The sequence below is a fragment of the Ursus arctos genome, unplaced genomic scaffold (assembly GCF_023065955.2).
Source record: "Ursus arctos isolate Adak ecotype North America unplaced genomic scaffold, UrsArc2.0 scaffold_26, whole genome shotgun sequence".
NCBI lineage: Eukaryota > Metazoa > Chordata > Mammalia > Carnivora > Ursidae > Ursus > Ursus arctos.
The window spans coordinates 16918114-16942925 of record NW_026622941.1 but is presented as its reverse complement, the minus strand read 5'-3'; the positions used below and the strand labels follow the sequence as shown (position 1 = coordinate 16942925).

The following is a 24812-nucleotide window of genomic DNA, read 5'->3' as shown; positions in this document are numbered from 1 at the left end:
TACTAACAGTCCTTTTTATGTATGTTAGCAAGAACAGAAACTATTATTGTGCTAGGATTGTTACTTAAGATTAAGACCAATAACCATAATGCTTTCTAAGAGCTATAGACTGCTATTCACCACTTTGCCATCATTCTACTTGGCAAGACCACCATTTTGGTCAATTTGTTTGTGATGATCTAGGGCTATGCTATCCAATATGGTAACCATTAGGCACATGTGACTGCTGAACACTTAAAATATGAATAGTCTGAATTAAGATGTGCTCTAAGCATAAAAACGTACTGAATATTGAAGATTTAGCACAGAAAAGGAATATAAAACATCTCAATATTTTAAAAATTTTGATTACATGTTGAAATGATTCTATTTTCATTAAATAAAATATTTGAGTTAAATAAGTAAAATATTTTATTAAAACTTATTTTTTACCAGTTTCTTTTTTTATGTTTTTAAAGTGGCTAGTAGAAAACTTAAAATAATTATGTGGCCCACATTACATTTCCACTGGACAGAGCCTTATCTAGGGGGAATGAAAGAGAAGAGACAAAAAGAAAACAAAGCATTAAAGAATAAAAAGAAGGTTTGTATATAGAATTTAATGAGTAAATGGAATAAGGAAAAAGCAATTAGTGTTTGATGAATCTGGGTATCAGAAAAGATAGGAAGAAAGCCTACCATACCAAGAGAAAGAAACAAAAAACATCGCCACTAAGATGGGTAATATTGGAGAACCGGATTTGAGCACTAAGAGAAAAGGGCACATTAGGTATTACTACACTTATAATGTGAACATTGGAATTATCTACTTCAGATTATACACAGCAGATGTTTGTCTCAATCTGGTAATATTTCAAATATGGGGTCTTAGTAGTTTTATTTAACGATCATGTAAAAAAATTAAGACTGTTAAACTAAGTTAATCTAAGACTGAATCTTTATGATACAATGAAAAGTTTAGATTTTTTCTTCATATATACTAGAAAATCAAAATTCTGCACATCCATTTATTTATTCCCTTGACAAATCTTTGATTCCAACTATGTGTTCTTAGCTACTATCTTAGGAACTGTTATGAGTATACCTGTCATTTAAGATGAACACCAGAAAGATGAATCCTTGTACATAATTACTCCTATTTCCTATTCATAAGTAGCTCATGTTATTTTAAAGTATTTCTAGAGCAGTATGTTTATATAAAGAGAAACTATTGACCTTAGCACCAAAAAATGGTATGCAAATACTTCAAATTTATCTTATGGGCAAAAAAAAAAAAAAGACATTGTAAGTAATGTTGGACCTACAAATATTGATTCCCAGCAGGCTAGGCACTCCTTGTAAATTCCCATTTACAAACATTATTCTTTTATTGAAATAAACATGTATCCTTTTTTAAATAGGATAACCTAGTTAGGTTTAAATATTCTCCATTCTTATGTGTATGAAGTAGTCACAGAGATGCTTGTGAAATATTATAGTCATATGTAGGGAAAAAAAGTATGTCCATTTGATTTTATAAATATTGAAAGCCAGGATTGCTGAGAGCTATTAAAGTACTTCTTTAAGGAAATTCAACAGTTAAGCTGCCTTTTAATAGTTAGGTTGACTAAGTGATGTAAGGTGAATATAACAAAATATTAAAATATTAATAATACTGTAGCACACCAGAGAATATTTTTCAAATACTTATGTGTGTGTATTCTGCACACACACATATTCCTTTTGTATTTTCACTTAAAAATGTTGATGATGTTACATCTATCATAATCTTTAATTCTAGTAAGTTTTGTAACCAATGAAAACACCCTGGATTTATGCTTAAAGTGTTACTTTTTGCTACTCAGCATAGATAAAGATCAGTGGTATATTGTTTCCCTCAATCAGTGTTCCTCAACTTTATTGTTATTTTGCTTTCAGGGGAACCATGAATAGGAAAAGTTAAACTTCATGATGTAGAGAGACAAGCATAGGTTAAATTCTAAAACATGGGCTCACAGCCATAGGGTGGTTAGTAGACGAGGGTCATGGTTTTGAATAGGGGCCCTCTATGGGACATATTGATACCAGCAGCTACAATTCAAGAGAGAGCTGCACCTAAGAAATCTAAACCTTTCTTTTCAGATGCCCCATTTTTTCTTAAGAATTCCCTCCAGCTTGCAAAAAGGCAAGTATCCCTCATGGCTCTTCACTTGAATATGGTTGTATTTCTTTACATATACAGTACACATACTTTTTAAAATTCAATTTTTTTTAATCTAGAGGAAATGTTTTATAACAACTTTCAAGTTTACAATGCCCTCTTTTAAGCTGTGCATTCACAAAGACAAATACTAGCACAACAATTTAAATAAATAAAGGTAAGGAAGATAGAAAGTAAATAGGGAAGAAACACATCAGTGAATGTGGAACTTTGTGTCCTTTGCAAAAATGTATACTAAACTCTAGGGAGTTATTTTGGAGTAATGGTGTGCAAAATTTGTTATACAGTCACCAACTCAAGAAAAGCAAAAATACAGATCTTATCCCATTTCCAGGTTTCATTATTTTTCCCACAAATCTCCAGAGGAGAAACATTCTTTAGACTTTAAAGAACTAAACTTAAAATAATGCCATTAGACCTCGTTAAGATGATACTGGCTAATTTGAAATACTATGCAATTCACATACTATTTAGCTAATTCCTTTATTTAAGAAAAATAGAACTTCAGTTGATTCAAAATTTGTGGGGGTTGGGAGTAGGATTTTTATTTCTTAGCTCTTACAAGTAAATATTTTCAAGTAACAAAAATAACTTGATAGCTGCCTATTGTTTATTATAGTGTTAGGTATAACAAAATAAAATTATATACCTTTGTTTAGTTCTGATTTGCCTTGTCTTCTTGGAAATATCATGCAACAGGTTTTTATTTTTATGAAGTGATTCCTTTTATCAAGTCTGTTGGTTAATGATGCGTGTATAAGCATGACAAAGCTTTTTAGAAAACTTGGGTCTGAAATATGCTATAATTCTTACCTGTAGCTTTTAAAAACAACTTTTATTTAGTACAAGCTCTTTCTTTGGGGAATTTCTTTCAAATGAAGTTATGTAGAGAGTATTCACATATTAGGACATTTGTTCTAGTATAGAATTATTGTTTAAAACCAAATGCAAGTTTATATATTATTACTATCGTTATTTTAGCTAACTATTTATTAAAGATAGAAGCAAAAATTAATTTTTAAATGTTAGGAAAAGTATTGTGAAGGAGATCTAATAACTGAATTGAAGTAACTCAAGATACTCTTAATGAATGATTTATTACCAGAACACAACTTTTATTATTATATGTGAGAGATCTCAGTGTTATGACATGCTTTTTCCAACTCTCTGTCATGATTTTGTGATTTGTAAGTGGAAGAGCGAAGTTATGTAAAAGAGAAAAACACCTTAAGCTATTTATTTGACTAAATTAAGACTAAAAAGCTAAAAAAGAGTCGATTATAATATTGGTAATCTTAGGCTGTTCCAAATGTGCTGAAAATAATCAATTTGTTCAAGTTTGCTAAATGGAATCCTTACTTTTATTAAGAAGAAAGAGACTCATTTTTTTCTCCCCAGGAATATATACAACCCAGTTTTTACTGTTAATGAGTATAATCATTATATATAAAGTTTAAACTTTATATAGCTTAAACTTTATATAAAATTTAGTATTTAATAGTTATATTTATAGTTAATATTTAGTAGTTATTTAACTATTAAATAAATGGTATTTAATAGTCGGATTACTTTGAATAAAAATTCCAATTTATAATCAAATGTTTAAAGAATAAATTAATACAAATTGTCATGAGATTAGCTATTTTGTTTTCAATAGAAGGTTTTTTTAAGAAGTTTATTTTAAAATTCTAATTAGCTTTAATTTTCGAGGAGGACTTTCTCACTCTAATCAAAGGTTATTCAACATTTTCTCTACTAGGAAAGGTCAGAAAAGAGAAAAGGACTTCCAAGTAGAAAGCCAGATCAAACTAATCAATGCTGCTGATGAATAAAGAGGGAGATACTGCCTTTTAAATTTAGATTTAAGAATGTATATGACAATTTCAAAGTAAGATTTTTAGTTACAATAGGTTTTGTTTTTCTTCTTTCTTTGTACATTTTTTCAGCACTCTGGGTTCCAGCATTCCTTGACAAGAGTCAATTAAATCATAAAGAACAGTTTTGTTTTGTTTCATTTTGTTTTGCTTAAATCAAGGATATAACACCTGGTCATAACCATGAACAATTGGCCCAAGCAGAATTTTCAAGACTATTCGGTTTCTTCTTACACAGTACTTGTGGTTTGCTACTGACAGTGCCGTCATGATTTATTCAACAAAAAGCTTTTAAGTACAGTAAATTTTGTTTCACACGGCACCTAAGAAGCATTGTTTTTAAGCTGAATTAGAAAGTAAAACACATAGCAAGACTTTTGAGAGAAGAAATTACTTAAATCACATACGTTAGGTAGGAGTGAGAAACAGAAAAATCTGCACTCCCAGTAAATGCTGGGCTAGATAGTAAGGGGTAAATTGTGAAGTAACATTATACTTCATATATTATAAATATATGTATGAAGAAAAAGCTCATGTAAAATGGTTACAAGAGTAGGTGAAGTAGGAGTCTTGTTACTCCCTGGAAGGAAAGCAGAAGCAGGCACACTCTGGGTTTTATATCTGTTAGATGCACTAACAGGGAAGAAAAGAGGTAGTAGATCCTGTTCTCAAGCCTGCCATTGTATTAGCCTGATGGGGTCTGTCTACCGGGTAAGATCATGGGAAAAGGGGAAATGAAATTACCAAGGACATTTCCTACTGCGGTAATTAATTTAGGGTCTACAGACCAGGAACGTAATGGAAGATGTTTATATTTTTTGAATGTACAAGATTCCTTTTATTCTTCTGTTACTTCTCTCTTTAATTTATTCAAATTCTAATTTGCAGTTTTTGTATTCCATACTTTTTAATGCTGACCATTTTGTATTAAGCTATCTTGAGCCTATCAGAAAATTGATAGTTTCTGTCCTAATTCTTTAATTTTTTTCTTTGTTCATAATATATTATTTAAAATATATAAAGAAAACAATTTTTGAGGAGAATACTGTAGTTAATGAAACTATTTGATATAATTGAAGTATCTGGTAAATACATGACATCTAGATTAAGAGGTCAGGAACCTTCTCATTTTTGAGAATAGTTATGGAGACAGGCTATTAAAGTGAGTTCCTGTATTTATGGAAACATTGAACAGGGAGAGGAAGATCAAGAGCAAGAGCTATAGAGAGAGAGAGAGGGAGAAAGGGAGAGAGAGAAAAAACAGAATATTTAAATTTACAGAAAAAGGTTGTAATACTAAATTAGGTTGAATGTTATAATTTAGTTGCTATAATAATATAGTTGACATATAAAAAGGGAATTTGTACTTCCTAGAAAAGTTATCTTTCTTAATTTTGCAATAGGCTACAAAATATAAATAGTATCTTAGTTGCTTTGCTTATTAAATTCAGTTTTGTTCAATGTACTGTTTTGGAAAAGTGTGTGAATATTTTTCATAGAGCCTAAATGATTAGGTTAGTAATATCTCTGGGCCTCTACAGACAGGGGAGTTCAATGAAATAGCAAAGTATGACTTAAGGAGGAAATACGAATAGAGCATCATAAATACACTATCAGCAAAGTTATGAGAAAACATCCAGACCATTGACATTTTAATTGTGATGACAGAAAGTCTTAGAATAGTCAGACAAATATACTGACTGGAAGAAACCAAGGAGTTTACATTTTAAGGATTTGCCCTTTCCTAGTCTAAAGTAGATGAGAAATTGCAAAACTAGCAACTAAATATAATTTATCTCTATCTTCATAACGCAGAACAGATTGAAAAACATAGTTCTGATTGACATAAGGAGAACTTAAAATGAAAAAAATACTTCTACATCATCCCACAAAAATAATAGTGGTTTTTTGCTGGGATAGGGGGAGAGAGAATACTTTTCTACTTTTAAGTTCACTGTATCTGAACAACCACATAATATTTTCAATTTACTTAGACCTACACTTCACAGGACCTCAAAGCAATCTATACAACCTGAAAAGATTAGTAAACGCTTAATAAAATTTTTACATTTGAAATTAGAGGTTAGCGAAATGTAATCCTATGGCACATTTGTAAAGTAGAACAATACATTAAAAATAATTTTTTTTAAAGATAAAGAAATTGAAGTTAAAGGAAGTTAAACTCATTTTGCCAAAGCAACAGTGATAGAGTAGCATTATCAATAGTGGGCAGAATTTGTTTTGATAATGTTTATTTGCTTAAGGAGTCTCAAAATTCCAAAAAGAAAATTTTTATCTAATCAGAAATTTAACAAGCCCACCTTTAGTGATTATAATTTACCTTCGTTTTAGTCAAAACACTTCTAAATGTTTTCTGGTTAAAGATTTTTAAAAATTTAAATATGTCAGAAAATGAGTGCTCTACAAGTTGTTTTCCTTGTGTTTGGCTTAAATGCTGTATGCTGAATTATAAACCCATGTTTACAACCCAAGTAAATGGTCATTATCCCCAGCGAAATATTATCCCTATAATTTTTATTTTCAAGTGGCCCTTTGTTATAAAGGGGCTTTGTTTTATATTAGAAAGATTCGGGCTTCAGAGCCAGATAAACCTGTGCTATCCTGACTTTGTTGCTTCCAAATTTTATAACCTTAAGGAAGTCATTATTTTCTCTTAGCCTCAATTTTCCCATCTGTAAAATGAAAATGATCATGGTTCTCTTATATGAGAATGAATGGTACTACAGGTGAAAATTCTAGTCCATTAAAAACTTAAAAAGTGGTGTAGATTTTGCTGTTGTTTTAACTGTTAATATTTTCATCTCCATGTGAAATTATTTATTTCCTTAATCTCTTGATAGCAAAAAAAAAAAAAAGAGGCAGGTTTATCATAGGAGTTTTTTTTTTTTTTTAAAGATTTTATTTATTTATTTGACAGAGATAGAGACAGCCAGCGAGAGAGGGAACACAAGCAGGGGGAGTGGGAGAGGAAGAAGCAGGCTCATAGCGGAGGAGCCTGACGTGGGGCTCGATCCCGCAACGCCAGGATCACACCCTGAGCTGGAGGCAGACGCTTAACCGCTGTGCCACCCAGGCGCCCCTATCATAGGAGTTTTTAAAATTAAAAATGAAATAAATATCATTCGTATTGTAATTCCTTTTAAAGGTGGAAGTAACTACTTTAACATTTTAGTATATAAGATTTCTTCTTGGGGTACCTGGGTGGCTCGGTACGTTGAGCATCTGCCTTCGGCTGGGGTCATGATCCCTGATCCCTTAGTTAGGTCTCCCTGCTCAGCAGGCAGTCTGCCTCTCCCTCTCCCTCTGCCTCTCCCCCCTGGGTTCTCTCTCTCTCTCTCTCCCCCCTCCTCACTTTCTCTCCCTCCCTCTCAAGTGAATAAATAAGATCTTTAAAAAAAAAATTCTTCTTATTTTCCAAATAGAAATATACTTGTTTTAACAAAAATTAATATATTTAAACATGATTTGAAAAAGATATTTTTATCCTTAAAAACTATGATGTATGTTTTTATTTCAAGACATATGATTCTATATTTTTAATAATTTATAAATTCTGTCATATTATAATAAATTATGTTCATGACCTATCTTACTCCTATTTCAGAGTACTATTGGAGATGTAGTTTTTTCCCAGTTGTTGTTCTTGTTGTTGTTAATACTAGAAATTACATTATGGTAAATAACCTTTATAACTAAGTCTTTTGTGTTATTATGATGCTTACTTAGAAATACTCACTGAAACAGAATTTCTGAAATACAGATAATCTATCAGTTTTAGACACATTTCTACAGACCTTTAACATGTTTGACAAAATTCTCTTCAATTCTATATCAATGTGTTTTTCTAGCAGCTGTTTACATATTGTCCATTTCCAACTGAATTTCATCATAAGTATTTTAAGAATTTGATGGGCAAAATGGTATCTCATTGTTTTAATTGGATGTTTGTTATTAGCTAGATTAAATTATTTAAATAATTTTTCCCTTGAATTTCTATTCATACTATTCACATTCTTAACCTGTTTTTTCTTGACAATTGTTTTTTAATGCATTTTTTAGTGCATTTTATATACTCTAAAGCCATTAACATTTTATCACAAATTACTGATTTTTTCCTCAGTATTCTTTAAATATAAGTTTATCATTGACTTTTCCGTGCACTGTTTCCATGTTCTTGCCATTAATCCCTCTGTGATCTACAGCATTTGTATATAATAATGCCAATACTGCCCACATGATAGGACATTGTAAGAAGTGATCACAGGGCTTTATGAATTTTTAAGAAAGGGAGAAGGCAAAAATTATATGTAACTTATCTTTGTATTCTCAATGATTAACCATATGTTTTATATGTGTGTGGTTTTCAATAGGAGTTGAAGTAGACTAATACAATCTCTGCACCCCATTCCGCAGACACCTAAAAAACTACATAGATTTTTCACCCTGTGCTCCTGCATGAAGAACCTATTTGCTATTTCTTGTATATCCTTCAAGAGATTTTGCACTATTGTTTCATAGTTTAGACCCAGGGCAAGCGGCCAAACCCAGGTTTGAATTCAGGCTTCACTCTACCAGCTTCCTAGATGTGTGATCTTAAACAAAGCCTCAGACTTCCTGTCTGTAAAACAGGGGTAATTACTGTATCTATCATATTGATAATGTCATAAGACTTAGAAGTCTACCCAATATGAGGTAACCAAATAATGAGCACTTGATAAATGGTTGTTATTATTACAGTCAAAGCTAATCAAATATTCCAGATGTAGTACTATAACTGTTAGAGTCTAAATTATTACCTATTACATTATTAACTTCATTATGTATTACCTATATTCCTTCTATAGAGGAACATTATAAAGATTTCCAAGTATTTAAGGACATATTTTTTATTTATTTTTATTTTTATAATTTTTTTATTTTTTGAGAGAGAGAGAGTGGGGGAGGAGGGACAGGAGTGGGGGAGAGAGAGAGAGAGAATCTTTTTTTTTTTTTTTAAGATTTTATTTATTCATTTGACAGAGACAGAGACAGCTAGCGAGAGAAGGAACACAAGCAGGGGGAGTGGGAAAGGAAGAAGCAGGCTCCCAGCGGAGGAGCCTGATGTGGGGCTCGATCCCAGAATGCCAGGATCACGCCCTGAGCCGAAGGCAGACGCCTAATGACTGAGCCACCCAGGCGCCCAGAGAGAGAGAGAGAGAGAATCTTAAGCAGACTTCATGCCCAGCATGGAGCCCAATGTGGGGCTCCATCTCACAACCCTGAGATCATGACCTGAACCAAAATCAAGAGTCAGACGCTTAACCAGCTGAGCCACCCAGGCACCCCAGGACATATTTTTTTAGACAAGTTGCAAGGGAATAAAACAACAACAACAACAACAACAACAACAACAAAACCTATCTGAATGATTTAGATGCTAGAAAGAATGATAATGAATGTTATGCTTATTTTAAAAAATCATTCCAAACAGGTAGGATGTTAACCTTAAATAGTAAGTAGATCCCTGATATATACATATCTTTCAAATTCCAGTAGGGAAAAATGACTGTAATTAATCTATACTAATACTTGTAACTTTACCATCTTAATAAAAACCCAGGTAAATGAAATTTTGTTAGAAACAAATGACTATAAAATATTTTAGAAACCTATTATATTCATATTGGCAAGAAACAAGAGCAAAATGATATATACATTTTTAGCAATCAACAATTGAGCTAATTACAGATGACTTACACATTTGAAGCAACAATTAAGACAAGGTCCATTCTAAATTTGTTCACATTATACTCATCCAAATTTCTGTTTCTTTAACACTTTTGCTTATGGGATATTTCTTACTGATAATACTAAATACACAAATTTGATAATGTTTCTTATTCTTTGTATCTGATGTTTGACATTAGCTAAAGTCCAGATGTACATTTGGAGACATATACATTCAGAAAATGAAGTTTAATGACTACCAGAATAAGGTTATATTTCTCAACTATTTCTCCTTGGTCTTTGGATATACTTTAAAAAAACATATGTTGGAAGAAAGTAGCAGCCTAGTCATTGGGTATGTTAATAGGTTCAAATAGATAAGAGAGAAGGGGACTATCTGTGAGTTCAGTACAACAAAATATCTGGGATTTCATATAAATCTTTATCATTATTTTGTTATAGCTGGGATTACAAAAAGGGACATAATCAGTCTTAAAAGTCGCTCACAGTTAATACTGCACAATAAAAGACTGGATTTACTGATAATTTTAATTCATCAAGTTTTCACATACATTGTAAAGGAATAATAATGACAGTGACAATGAGTATCTGAAATGAAATACACTTTTACTTCCATGAGACGGTTGTCAGTCTTTAGACACTTGTGGAAACACAAAGGAAAAATGTAAATAACAATCCACTTTATTAACTAATTTTGTTTATGACTTTACTATCTATAACAACCGCAGTACCAGCAGAGAAATATCTCCTTTCTTAAAATTGTTTTATATTTTCAAGGTTGGTCTTTAAGGAATTTCAAAATAGTCATAATTGTGATAAATAAGAGAAGGTGAGTTTTCTACCAAATAAATATTTGCAGTTGACCCACATGAGAACAGACTTTTCTAATTGTTATAAGAGCTGCCTTACTAAAGAAATGAAGGTTTCTCTTTTATGAAAATGTTGTAATGCTCATACTCAAACCCTCTGTGATTTTCAAAAATCAGCATTTAATCAGCATACTCATATTATTCCAAATAAAAAATTACTTACTGCAAAATAATTTACTTTTAAAAAATTGTGATCAGTTCTAATAAACTTTATTACAGTGACTTGTTTTGCCGAGGATTTTCTTGGTTTTAAAACTGAAATTTCCTTGTTTTGAGATTATCACCCTCCTGGTCATAGGTCACTTAAATACATGTTGCCATAAATACACAAAATACAAAATAAAACCAAGAATGGGACTGTCACTATGAGTCATAAAATTTTTGAATTCACCTTAAAAAGGGCAAAATTGATTTAATAATGTTGGTTAGAAGAGTACAGTGTTTGTACAAAGTATGTTTAAAAGAAAAAAAGTGAAGCATGCCTTAGCATAGGTTATAACAGCGATCAAAATTTACCTTAATAAGATACTCACTTCTGCAAAAATTCTTCATAGCCACATATACTTAGAAGATGATCTTTGGGGAATAACTGGTCATTTGTACAAAAATGTAGAATCTCTGCAATTAGGTCTTTGACAAGATAATTAGCTAAAAACAAAGGTGAATAGTAAGAAGTTAATAAGAGCTTGTCATATATTGGCTGGGAAATGTTTTGAGCACACAAAAAAAGATACGTTATGAACTATTGTAACTGTCTAGCTCCATCAAGAGGAATTAAAATGAGATGCATCTCATTTATTTGTCTGGTTAAATTTGGAGATACTTTCAAAAAACAATTCTTTGCATTTTTTTTAATCAGTCTGTCTTCATATTACTGACAGAGCTAGGGTACTGTATTCCTCATGTTAATACCTTAATACATTGTGGCTCTGCATAAAAAGTATTCTGTGAGGGCGTCTTGGTGGCTCCCTCAGTTAAGGGTCTGACCTTAGTTCAGGTTGTGATCTCTCAGGTCCTGGGTTTGAGCCTGGCTCCTTGCTCAGCAGGGAGTCTGCTTCTCCCTTTGCCTCTGCCTGCCACTCCCCCTGCTTGTGCTCTCTCTCTTTCACTAGCTCTCTCTCTGTGTCAAATAAATAAATAAAATCTTTAAACTATATATATATATATATATATATATATATGTCTCCATGCTTTGAGTATGCTCTCACAGTCTCAATCAGTGAAGCAAGTGCAAACAGACTGTACTGATGACCCCTAACCAGTGAGAATTTGAACTGCATACTGCAAACACTCAATTGTATTCATCTGAGTTGTGTTTAGTTTGCAATTACGAGTTTACTTTGCTGTAGCTTCTTTTACTTCCATACGTTTTTGTTTGGAGGAAAAGGTTTTTGACACAAACTGGCTAACAAAATGTAGTGCAACTGACATTGCTGGACCTGCCACAAAGAAAAAAAAAGGGGTGTGAGGAGAGAATAATGCTGGATTTTAAAATGTGGGTTTTATGGTAGATGGAGGTATTTTCTAAGAAATGATCAGAGAAACAAATGGTAAAGATCATCATGGAATTAGGGATTGTGGAAATGTTTTGACATGGTAGAGAGTATCTTAAACACTCTGTTGCTTGGGAATACTGACTGAAATGCTATGATGGATGCTAGAAGAAAATATGGCCACAGCAAAATCATGACTGTAAGGGCTCTGACAAGGAGGGGAGAACATTGCTCGTATAGATGGCAGGAAAATATCTCCAGAAACATCAGTTCATTTTAATTAATTTGGCTCTCCCATTTCCAGGCTGCATCCCCTGTGCTATAGGGGGCATGCACGAATTCATTATTTCACTACAATCATCTTTCCACTCTATAGGATAGCCTCCATAATCCAATTTCTACTGCTACTTCTTTCATGTGCTTCAGTTTAATTATCTCCTACTATTTGTTTCATGTTACTCTTTGAATGTTTCATTATTACTTCTAAACCTGAAATTATCATCTTTCTCCTTGAAGTGAGCCATTGAGTGTCTGTAAGCTAAATTTCTCATCCATATTGTAAGCCAACAAATACTATGGCTTCTTTTAAGTAGATTTATGCTTATACCTTCACTTTGGCAGCTAATATAATACGCTTCCCAATTTCTTGTACTCTTCCACTTTATGGAGTCCTTCTTAATCTGTTGACCATATTGCCTACCATATTGAAGAGGAAAATGCCCATTTGAGATTCTTTAATTAAGTACCCTGTGCATTAAATCTAGTTTTCTGCACATCATCCTCTACCTTTACCCATCTTTTGAAATATAAGTATCATTGCTTTTTACTATCTCTTACATCTTAATCTCTTATTTTTCTTATACTAGGTTCCATTTCTATCAATTAAATCCCCTCCCTTTTATATATTCAATATCCTCCATTACAAAGATGCTTTTGTTTTTTCTTAAAATTTCTGTTTCTGTTTAATCTTCCAATAAAATCTCCCCTTATCCATTTCATTCCATTAAGACAGTATTTTTTGTAACCTTCCCATTACTGCCAAACTTCTTTAAAAAGTAGATAACTTCTGCAAACCATTGTCCTTCACTCTTTAGTCTTTGCAAACTGATTTCTACTTCCAACACTTTGCAGGTCACAAATGGCCTCCTAATACAGTTCTAACCATGAATCATCTAAATCTGAAAGGAAAGACACTCTAGAGCAATTTTGTACTTGGAAATAAGGATAAGGGAACCATCTTCGTTGAAGTGATAATTGAAGATGATGGAACACAGAATTCTTTGCTCAAAACACCTACTTCTCTAAAGGATTCCATTTCCTCACTCTTGGGGAAACAGTGTTCTCTTTGGATGAAAATGCCTTATCTTCACCTATCTCTACCTCTTTATTTATCTAGATTTCATTATTCCCGAAGTTTCTAGGAATAGCTTCTACCTTTTATTGAAGTCGTTCTTGATATACTCTTCAGATACACTATTTTGTTCTTTATAGCACATCTGTATTTACTAGTAAAACACTTTATGTAAAGTGGTGAAAGGATCACAGTTTTGGCATACAGATTGTTTCAAAGTGAAAACATTTGAAATCTTGTAACTGAACTTTCTTTATCTGACTAAAACAGAGACTCCCAAAAATACAGCTTCCATTAACTTTCTTCTGAGGTAATTTCCTGCAAATTCCAGGAAGGAGACAGACTGCCCATCAATTAACATAAATATATATATAGAGAGAGAGTTCCTATTTTCCTATTGAAGCTCCCAGTGACACCTCCTACACACACATACACACTTTTACATTAAACTGGTATATAAACCTTTACCTCTGGGTATTCAGCAAGTAACCCCTACATGCATGTGTAAATAACTTTGTCTTTTCTCCTACTAATCTGTCTATTGTCAGCTACCTTACAGCCACCATCCCCACCCCCTTCAAATATAAGTGAATAGAGGAAAGGTTTTCCTCCCAACAGTGGCCTATGCTGCTCTGTGTGTTTTATTTAATGTGTCCTTTCTCCTCTACTTTGTCCTCCTTCTTCCTCTGTACTTCACCCCTTCCTCCACCTCCCCTTCCTCCTTCTTATAAACATTTTTAATATCCTTGAGAGTGTAGACAGCCTCTTTACAACTATACATCTCTAACACTAGACACAATGACCTAATCACTTTCCTGAAACTTCTTCTAAAAGTCAAAAATGACCTCCAACTTGCAATATTCATCAAAAGAACATCCAGAGAGAGAGAGAGAGAGAGAGATGTTGGAAGTTAAATATTGTAAACTGAAAGAAGAGAAGTGGTTTCCCTAGTTCAGTTATTCCCTCTTCTCCAGCAACTGAGGCCAAGACACAGATTGTGATTGGCTCAGGGTTCAACACCACTGATTTTGGCTGGGCAATCAGAATCCTGCTTTTAGAAATTTGGAATTAGATCGAATAGAGAGATTGAATTTTCTTTAGGTAGCTGGCCAAATAGCATTTAAACTTGAGAGCTTGGCTTCCCATGTGTTTGGAAAAGCAAGAGAAATGAGTCAGCAGAAAACAAGGGAAACCTGAGAAGCAGTTATATAGAAGAGATGAGGTGAGATGCATACAGGAATTGTGGACTGCTTATTCATCTGTGCCTTTAGTACATTCTTGAATCCGCTGTATTCCTACTCTTAAATTCTGTAAGAATTCTCTATATTCTTTAAGAATGTTTTTTTCTTCTTAAGGCAGCAAGAGTTGTTTTTTGTTAGTTTCAAAGCAGATGGTCCTAACTAAATATTCCAACATAACATTGTTATGTTTGTAACCATCTGCACTAACTCAGAATTTTGACTAGAGTAAGAAAGAAAAAAAGCAAAATAATAATTATATTAATAACAATCAATGAAAGAAAATATTTGTTGGAACATTATTTGTCAAGATAAAACGGTTCATATGCAGAAACTCATTTAGTAACAACTAACGTTTGAGAAACTATTATTGTTTTGCAAAATAGTTAACAATAACAATGAAATAAAATAGTAAACAACTTTAAAGAGATTCTAAAACTTTAGAAAAATAAGAATCATCTGATGAGTTTGATAAAATGCAGATTCTAGGTTCCAGGATCCATCCCCAGAGACTGATTCAGTGGATCTATCTGCTCGTTATGCATCTATCTGCTCATTATGCATAAGGCTCCTATAGTTTGTACAGTGGGAATAAAGACTGTATCAGTGCCTGTTTTATGTCATAATTCATTCACATTTGAATGACGTAGTTGTTTCTAATGGGGAGTATTGCCATTTTCGTATAGTATATTCATTCATATGCTTTATCTGTATTCTTTTTGAAATTTAGTTTTTGTTTTTAATATTCTAAAAATTTGTTATGCTTGCCACCAACTATTTTATAGCAGAAAAGTAAAGTGTCCTGGGGTGAGCTATGTGAAAAAATGTAGCATATTCTTAAAAACAATAGCTAAACAAATGTTAGCAAAAGGTTTCCAGCTGTTTTCCTCTTCACTTCAGAGCAAAATACTAGCATTTAATAATGCTTCTTTTAATGCTTTCAGTCTGTGGATTCAAGGCTATGCAGCCTATACCAGCTTAACGTAGATTTTTATACTTATTTGCAAGGTTGCTTACCATATGGCATAAAATGAAGTAGTTGCGTTGAGTTATCAATACAAATATTTATATTAAACTTGGTATTAGTAAAAAGCCAATAGGGAAATGCTGTAGTAGTGCTCCAAATCTTCCCTGAATTGGAATTAATGTCAGCTGCGTGATATGTTTCTCTTATTCTGAAAAATATATGGAAAATAATACTTAGGAGAAGATTATAAGAAACTTCATGCACGGTTTTGCTATAGAAGATTTAAAATATGAAAACGGTCAACATCTGATTTGTGGTACAGTGGTGTTAGCTAGGCCAGATTGGTAAAGATTACAGTTATACCAAAACAACTGTAAAGGACCATTCTTTAGATTTCCCCAGGAGCATCTCATTTGAAGCAATTAAGAATACACTGTCATTCATTAGGCATGAAAATTCACTCTGAACAATGATTACTTCCTTCACTGACATTAGTTTCGAAGCCTGAATGCCTCCCCTTGGTTTTTCATAATGTTCTCAAGCTGGAAGACATTCATTTTGATTTAAGGATTTTTTTAAATAAATTACCTTGTGTCCAATTGGTAAATACCATTCTTGGTTATAAATTTTTGGATTTTACACAAATCTCTGGATTTTACATAAGTAATTTAGCCCAGAAGTCATTTTACACACTGAACAATTCTTTATTGCTCAGATGAGTCAGAGAATTGCAAAATAGTTTACCCTTGGAGCCAGAAGCCTTGAGCTTGAATCCTGACTCTTCCATTTAGTAGTTTTATGGTCAGAAGCAAGTTATTTGACCAGTTTCTTTGTACAAATGAGGATATTTATATCTACTTCAAAGGTTTATTGCAAGGATTAAAAGTGAAAAGTCATGCAAAAGATTTTTGTAGAACATAAGCATATACCCATACGATGCATCATAATTATCATTACATATTATTATAGCTGAATCCTTGTTGATCCATGTTATTGCCCACGTGTAGAATATAACATAAAATTATTTGCAACTTAGATGTTTAAAATGGCTTTGACGATGAATATGAAATCATGGGGGGGGTTGTTGTTGTTGTTGTTAATTATGCAGATATCTAAATTTTGTAGTGCTATTTCCAAAGAGAAAGTTATACGTTTTGTGTATAGAAGGGATACTATGCATTCTATGTAATGTATCGATATGAATTACATCCTTGGCATTCATTCTATTTGTGCAGCATTAAAGTAGTGCCAGGCTCACTTAAGTAGCTTAATCTCTATGCCCTTAAATTGCATAGAAACATCCCCTCCTTGAGGGGCCTGACAAATGAAAAAGTGCATGGCATGCATCAGAATCACCTTATTTTCTGAGTCCCATCCTCATCCTTGCTGACTCAATAGTTCTATACAGGAATCTTCACATTTTCCCTACCAACAGTTTCCCAAGTAAGCCATTACTGCTGCTACTCTGGCACTACAATTTGAGAACCCATTGTTTAGGATAAAGATATGGGCCACTCTCCTTTGTTACACCTATGAAAAAGGTCTAGACTCCAGTTCTGGTTGAGGAGCTTTATGATTTAGCATTCACCATATGATAGGATACTACTCTATGCATACATGATTTAAGCTTCTACTGTTTTGGGGAATTAAATTTAAAATGCAAATTAATGACCTATTCTCTCCTAAAACTTTGTTGAGTGTCTATTGTATTCAAAACTTTTCATATGCCATGCCATTTTATTGTATTTTTTACAAAAATATGACACATTCCTTAAAAGATGTGGCTTTAAAATATGTCACAAGGAACCAAATCCAACAAAGTAGACAGGTTCTTTAAAGGGTGTATAACAGGAATGTCAATAACACTTGTAGGTATGGTTATTTAAATATTGGACAAAAAAAAACAGATGAAATTGGATACATAAATCCATTCTGTTGTGACCCTCTTATGAAACTTGGCTTTCAAACTCAATTTGGTCTTCTTTTGAATGAAGAGACTTGGACAGTGCCAAGTCCGTAGATCCTCCGAAATAGTTGCTGTTGAATGAATAGTGTGTTTGTGTACAAAATAATTATGCATCTATAAATGTCATTATTTTATATATGAGTATACATCCAAAAAGATGATTGAAAACCAAGAGAAATGTGTGTGGATATAACCTATATCTTCCTTTCACTACTCTATAAAGTTTATTACTGTTTGTCTGTTTTAGTTTTCACGCATACTTTGAAAAGAACCATTGAGAAAATTTACATTTAAGAATTCAGAAAATGCACCATGAGCTACTGACAAACCATTACATAAAATATTTTGTGTCACTATTGCATCCACAAGAAGATTTCATCTAAGAATATTACATTGTATTAAAAAAAGTGATGGGAAGGACTAGTAGTAAGTGTTTTGTCAATGGATTTATACTGAGCGATGTCTTGTGATATTAAGAGAGCTATTTCTCATGCTTAGAGGATAGAAATGATCACATTTTAGATTTAAAGTGTCAAGTTCCTGGCAATGCTTGTCAATTTGTGACAGTGAGTAGTTTATTCTTAAAAGAATCAATATTGATATCTTTAAAGATCCTAATTTAGGAATCCAGTCATTTTAATTGTTTTCTGTGAACAAGAGTGAGACATTAATTAAATATTAAATATTTTCATGGATTTGAGTTCCTTGGTTTTGTTTTTTGTTTTTTATCTGTGTGCCTTTCAATTCTTCCAATAGGGTTACAAGTTTTTTAGGGCACAGACCTTGCTTTTCTGCTTGTTCTACATTTGAATTATCTCTCATACATGGACTAGTTATTAGGCTTTCAAATAGCCTTTTAAATTAATGATTACATAAATGATTCCAGTGTTTAATCCCAAATGACCATTTAGTAGTAAGCTGCTATAGCTGATAAGTTATAGTTCATTTATATGTGTGCTTATTATTTTTAAAACAGCTATAAATAGATAAAAATCAAGAGAACAAAATGTAAATGCATTAATTTTTCAAAACTTTCGGGAACCTTAGCAATAGAAGAGATGGCGTTATATAAATTTTAACTGCTAATGAGAAATTGTTCCTAAAAAAAGGCATCTATAGTTGTAAGTTCATTTTGAATGAGCAAAGAGGATCAGTGATGTTTTTGTAATATCCCCTAGCGAATAAATTTATTTTTCAGTGGACAAACACCTATGCATTTGCTCATTTATTTTGGCAGTTCATTCAAGGCAAGATTAAATTATTAAGAGGAGGGCATTGTCACCATTTTAAATAGTATATCCCAGGTAAGAAGGATAAATCTATGATGTTTTGGTACAGAACCGTAATCTAAATGATCAATAAATAGCAAGGGCAGGTCTGAAATTATGAAACATTTAGCTTTAACTGAATTTTCAAGAGAGTAAAATTGTTTTACTAAAACAACAAAAACAATACTAGCAGTTAATGAACTAATTTGTCATAAATTTATATTTTTCATTATGTTAAAAATTATTTAAAAACTTTAACATTTTATATTAAAAATTAATCAGTTCAGTTATGTTAAATTACAATAGACAAATTTATGCTGGTACAGAAATCTCAAAGTTTAATGAAATAGCAACACTCACTTTTTTACTTTGTCGCAGAAGGAGGCCAGAGTCTTGTTACTGCCTTGCGGTACTTCAGCTAGCCGAAGAGAAAAACCTGTCAGCTGAAAGTAAAAACTGTTAAATTAATACAGTTTGGTGTGAAGAAGACATTAATACAATTGTACAATTTTAATTTTGTTTTAAAGATTCTGTCTGGAAGAAAGACCTTCCTCTGCCCTATGGTCCTTTTATGGTCCTTCTAGACTTAGAATCAGATTGGCAGGAGACAGAATAACAGGAGAAAATCAAATTTCACAGTCCTATGTATGGGGAATCCACACAGACAGGAGATTACAAAAACAGTGAGGCAACCTGAAGCTTATTTGAGCTAGGGAGGGGGTAGGAGCCTGAGGACACAAAGGGGAGGAAAGCCATTAGCAAGAAGGGGAAAGGAGATATTTGAAAAGAAAGTTGCCCTATTATGCAGGTAAGTTCCTTAGGTAAAGGGGTGTCTCTGTTATTAGCTCTCTTCCTGTTGCAGGCTCTCCTTTTCAAGGTAAATTCAAGTAGTTATGGGGGAAGTGGAGAGTTTTTTGGCATCTGCTTGGTATTTATTACTTTTAACTGGAAATAATCTTTATGCCAAAGTGGCACCATTTGGGGCATCTCATCCTGCATCCCTTCAATTCATTCTGTTTTTTGTTTTTATTTTTTGGGGATTTTTTAAGTGAAGTAACATATATAGAAAATGTATGAGGGGTGCCTGGGTGGCACAGCGGTTAAGCGTCTGCCTTCGGCTCAGGGCGTGATCCCAGCGTTCTGGGATCGAGCCCCACGTCAGGCTGCTCCGCTGGGAGCCTGCTTCTTCCTCTCCCACTCCCCCTGCTTGTGTTCCCTCTCTTGCTGGCTGTCTCTCTCTCTCTCTGTCAAATAAATAAATAAAATCTTTTAAAAAAAGAAAAAAGAAAATGTATGAATCTTAAATATATAATTCAAGTTTAAAGAATGTAGACGACCATGCTATCAATATCACAATAAAAATACAGAACATCTCCATCACGTTAGAAAGTGCCCCCACACCTCCTTCTGTCAAACTGTACATCCATTTGGTAACTACTGTTATTCAGATTGCTAACATCATAGATTAAGTATATATGCCCCTTTCTTTCTGGTTTCTTTCACTTAAATGATATATTTTTTTTAAATTTATCTGTGGTGCCACACATCAATAGTTTCATTTTTTATTGCCAATTAGTACTATTCTATTGATGGGTATTTCACAATTTGTTTATCCATCTTCTTATGGATGGACATTTGGGTTGTTCATAGTTTTTATAAAGAAAACTATTAATTTTCATATACAAATATTTATATGGACATGTGTTTTATTTCTTATGAATAAATCCATAAATGGCTCAGTCAGAAGGTGGGTGTATGATTAACTATCAAAGAAGTAATTTTTGCTTTGTGTATATTGAAGCTGTTATTAGGTACATAACACATTTAGGTTTATTTTATCTTCCTGATTGACCCTGTCATCATTATGAAATGATAATGCCAATACTAATAATACTCTGCCTTGAACTGTACTTTTTCTGCTGTTAATAATCAGCTTTTTGTTTGCTGTTGAATATGATATATTTTTATTTCTTTTACTCTCAACTTATTTGTGCCTTTCTTAAGTGTGTCTCTTGTAGATAGTAGTTAAATCTTTCTTTTTTATCTAGTTTGTCAATTTCCCCCTTTTTACTTGGAATGTTTAGTCTATTTACATTTAGTGTACTTATGGATATTGTTGGATTTAAGACTGCCATACTCATTTTTGTTTCTGTTTTATTCTTTTGTTTTTCCTTCCCTCCTTTTTTTTGGTTTATTTGATTTTTTTCTCATTTCATTTAATTTCTCTTTTGGATTTTTAGTTTTTCTTCTCAGTATTATTTTTCTAGTGGCTGTCTTAGCTTAGAAATGACAACATGCATCCTTAACATATCACAGTTAAAACTGTACCACTGCATTTACAATGTAAGGATTCACAATAGCAAATAATATTTACTCCTTCCATTCTTTATGCTATTGTTGTCATATATTTTTCATTTATCGATGTATTTATATAACTCTCAATAAAATGCTGTTGTTTTGCTTTAAATAGCTATCAAAAGTTAATTTAAAAGTAGGTTTTCATATTTACTAATATATTTACCATTTGTGCTGCTCTTTGTTCATTTCTTTTCTCTCTTTTTTTAAAAAGATTTTATTTATTTATTTGTGAGAGAGAGAGCATGCGCACAAGCTGGGGGAGTGGCAGGCAGACCAGGCAGAGAGAGGCAGACTCCCTACTGAGCAGGGAGCCCAATGCAGGACTCTTTCCCAGTACCCTAGGATCATGACCTGAGCCAAAGGCAGATGCTTTACCAACTGAGCCACCCAGGCATCCCACTTTGTTTATTTCTAGATTCCATCTGGTGTCATTTTCCTTGCATCCAAAGCACTTACTTTCGTATTTTTGTGTACCTGTTAGCTGACTAATTTCACTCAACATTTGTTTATATATCTATTGTAAGTTTTGAAGTGTATACTCAATGGATACAGAAGTATGGAGATATACATATGTGTGTATGTATCTATATATAGACACATGTATATATTATACAGGTATAGATATATATCTTTTAAAATGTCATTCCATTGTTGTCTGGCTTCTATTATTTCTGATAGAAATTTGCTTTAATTCAGATTGTTGTTCCACAGTGTGAAATCTATTTTCTCTTGGGGCTGTCTTTTATGATTTTCTCTTTACCTTTTGTTCACAGATATTTGAGTATGATTTGTCTTACATGTGGTTGTCTTTTATTTATTCTCTTTGGGAATGGTTGAACTTCTTAGATCTGTAATCACTGGGTATTTTTCATTTCAGTATTACATTTTCAGTACTAGAATTTCATAGTCTTTATTTTTTTTGTAGTTTCTGACTTTCTCTTGAGATTCTTCATTGGTCTACTCATTATGTCCATCTTTTATTTCATCTACTTCAACATTCTTTTATAACCACCTTAAAGTCTCTATCTGTTAATTTCAACATCTGGACTGTGTCAGAATCTCAGTATTGACTGGGTTATTTTCTTGATTTGGAGCCAAAATTCCTTGCTTCTTTACATATCTGTGCATTTATTATTATATGTTCAACATTATAGATGACACATTGTAAATTGCGTTGTCTTTTTTACAAAGTATATAATTTTTCTCTGGCAGGCAGGAAGATCCTTTGGTATTTCAGCCTTTATTTTATTTTTTGTTAGGTCACTTCTATTTTGGTAGGTGCAGCATTCACTCTAGAGTATTTGCTTTATACTTTTAAGAGGTAACTTTGGGTAATCTCAGTTGAATGCCTGAAGTACTCAGCTCAGTGTCTTCTCTTGCTAGGTTAGAATTTTGGCGCTGCATAACTTATACTTGTGTGTGGTGAACACAATCGCTTGGCCAAAAACCTGCAGTAAATCTCATGCATATTTCTGACTCCCACCCATTCCATAGCTGGAAAGGTACTCTGCTCTGGAACGCAGGCTCTGCCTGCTCAAGCTTAGTGATACTGCTGCTCAAATTAGGCTCTACTATCCTTCTCTACTAGCAAGAAAGTGCCCCCAGGCAGAAACGAGAATGATCATGCAACACGTTGGTGTTTCGCTTCTCTCAAGCGCCATGTCCTATACTGCCTTGTGTTCATTGCCTGAAATCAGGAAAAATTTAGTACTTGTTTTTCTGCCCTGATCAGAAATAGATGTCTCTAAAATTCATTGACTTTTAATTCAGATGAGATGAGTTGCTACCTCCTCTGCATATGCCTCAGACAAAATTAGGTATCTCTTCCTCTGTGGACTCATTCTATCTGTTATTTTCTTCTTGCCATTATTTGTTGACAAGTTAATTTGAGCAATATGCTATTTCCGAAATGAAGTATCATGTCTTTTCTTTGCATTCATTATGCCTAGTATATCATGTTTATTTTAAGAATATGATAGTTGTTGAATAAATGAGGAATCCTTTTGCTTCACCCTATAAATTACAGCTGCAATAGTGTTTCTTTTTTTTTTTAATTTTTTACTGTTTTCTTCCAGTTTCACTTGTGTCTAGACTCAGTGTAAGCAGAGAAATATTCAAATATTATACAAGAAACTCTAAGGTGACTAAATTGATTGGAGAACTACTGATGAAACCATTAGGATGAACTGCACAATGATTGCTTAATTTCCTATTCTTGGAATGATCCCAATAGAAGATGCCTGCCAACAGTATAATTTAGGAGCCTCTGGGCAAAAGGACATTTTTTCTACCATAATGACACAAAGTTTTAATTTATGACAGTATGACTCAAAATATAAATCTAATGAGATGTATATATGTTTCTGTGTGTGTATAATAACACAATAAGAATCAAAAGTACTTTCATCAAAACCTCCAATTATGATATTTTTATCCAATAAAATGTAAGGACTATAACATTTTATTTTGTTTTGATCAAACTGGAACTTTAAAAATGATATAAAATTTTTGTTTTTCTTTCTTCAGAAAAAAATCATTAATTTAGGAACATAGAATTTGTGAATAATAAATTATTTTTTTACAAATAATATTAATACATTTTCCTATTTAAGATGAGTGACCCTCATTACCAAATTAATCCAGTACATTATTGAATGATTCTTCCAGATTCTTTTGTTTAGGTCAACATATATGATACATACCTCTCTATTCTTTGGCCATGTATTTTCCCAGGTCCTGGGTAAAGAAGAACCTTCAAAAGGCATCAGAGAATGTTCCACAGTGTCCATATTTCTACATATTTCATTCTCTTCTTTTGGCATGAAGTCAGTTGAGAAGGCTGGATACATAGAAGGGATGCTACTTTCAAATCCTATGTGGTAGTTATGATTTTCATTTTCTAATTCGCTCTGTGAATTAATTTTATCCAAACTAGTGGATGATGAAGCTAAAATATTGAATCTGTAATCATCGGCACCATGATATTTTCCTGTGGGGTTTCCCCAAGAGCTTTCTTTGTTCGTGTTTTCAGGATTTGATAGCACAGAGCTCCTAAATCCAATTACTGGTGTTTTCTTAACATGGTGACAGGAGAGTTCTGAGCTTTTAGAAGTGAATTCATTCAAGGATATTTGGTGTGTTTCATCTAACGAATGCCTTCTTGAGTCCCAGCTTGGTGCACCGGGCACAAAACCAGTGTTGTCTTCAATTTCACTCTGATAGAGTGGAATTTTATTACTGATCTCATCTACTAGCTGATCAAAACCCAGACTGACTTGGCTAGGGAAAAGAAACTGATTTACAGAGGGAAATTCTTGGTGCTCATGCTGCTCTTGATGTGATTCACTGGTATTTAGATCTGTTTTCCAACAATATGCCATTTTTTATTTTATGTGACTGAGCGGGTTGATTCTGCTCCAGATATATACCTGATGATATTATAAAAGAGGATAGGAATTTTCCTAGAGAAAACATAAAAAG

General features: G+C 32.9%; 1 protein-coding gene across 2 annotated transcripts in view; it reads right to left on the bottom strand.

The window, feature by feature from the left end:
• The window catches only part of PIK3C2G (phosphatidylinositol-4-phosphate 3-kinase catalytic subunit type 2 gamma), a 345203-nt gene that overhangs the window by 294914 nt on the left and 25477 nt on the right, over positions 1–24812 (bottom strand). For both annotated transcript variants that reach the window (XM_026502333.4, XM_057319037.1), the window contains exons 2-5: positions 24035–24793; positions 19335–19417; positions 15791–15948; positions 11225–11339 (exon numbers count right to left, since the gene is read on the bottom strand). In XM_026502333.4, the coding sequence (XP_026358118.2) occupies positions 11225–11339; positions 15791–15948; positions 19335–19417; positions 24035–24712 (1034 nt within the window). In that variant the 5' untranslated portion in view covers positions 24713–24793. The remainder of the gene's footprint in view (positions 1–11224; positions 11340–15790; positions 15949–19334; positions 19418–24034; positions 24794–24812) is intronic.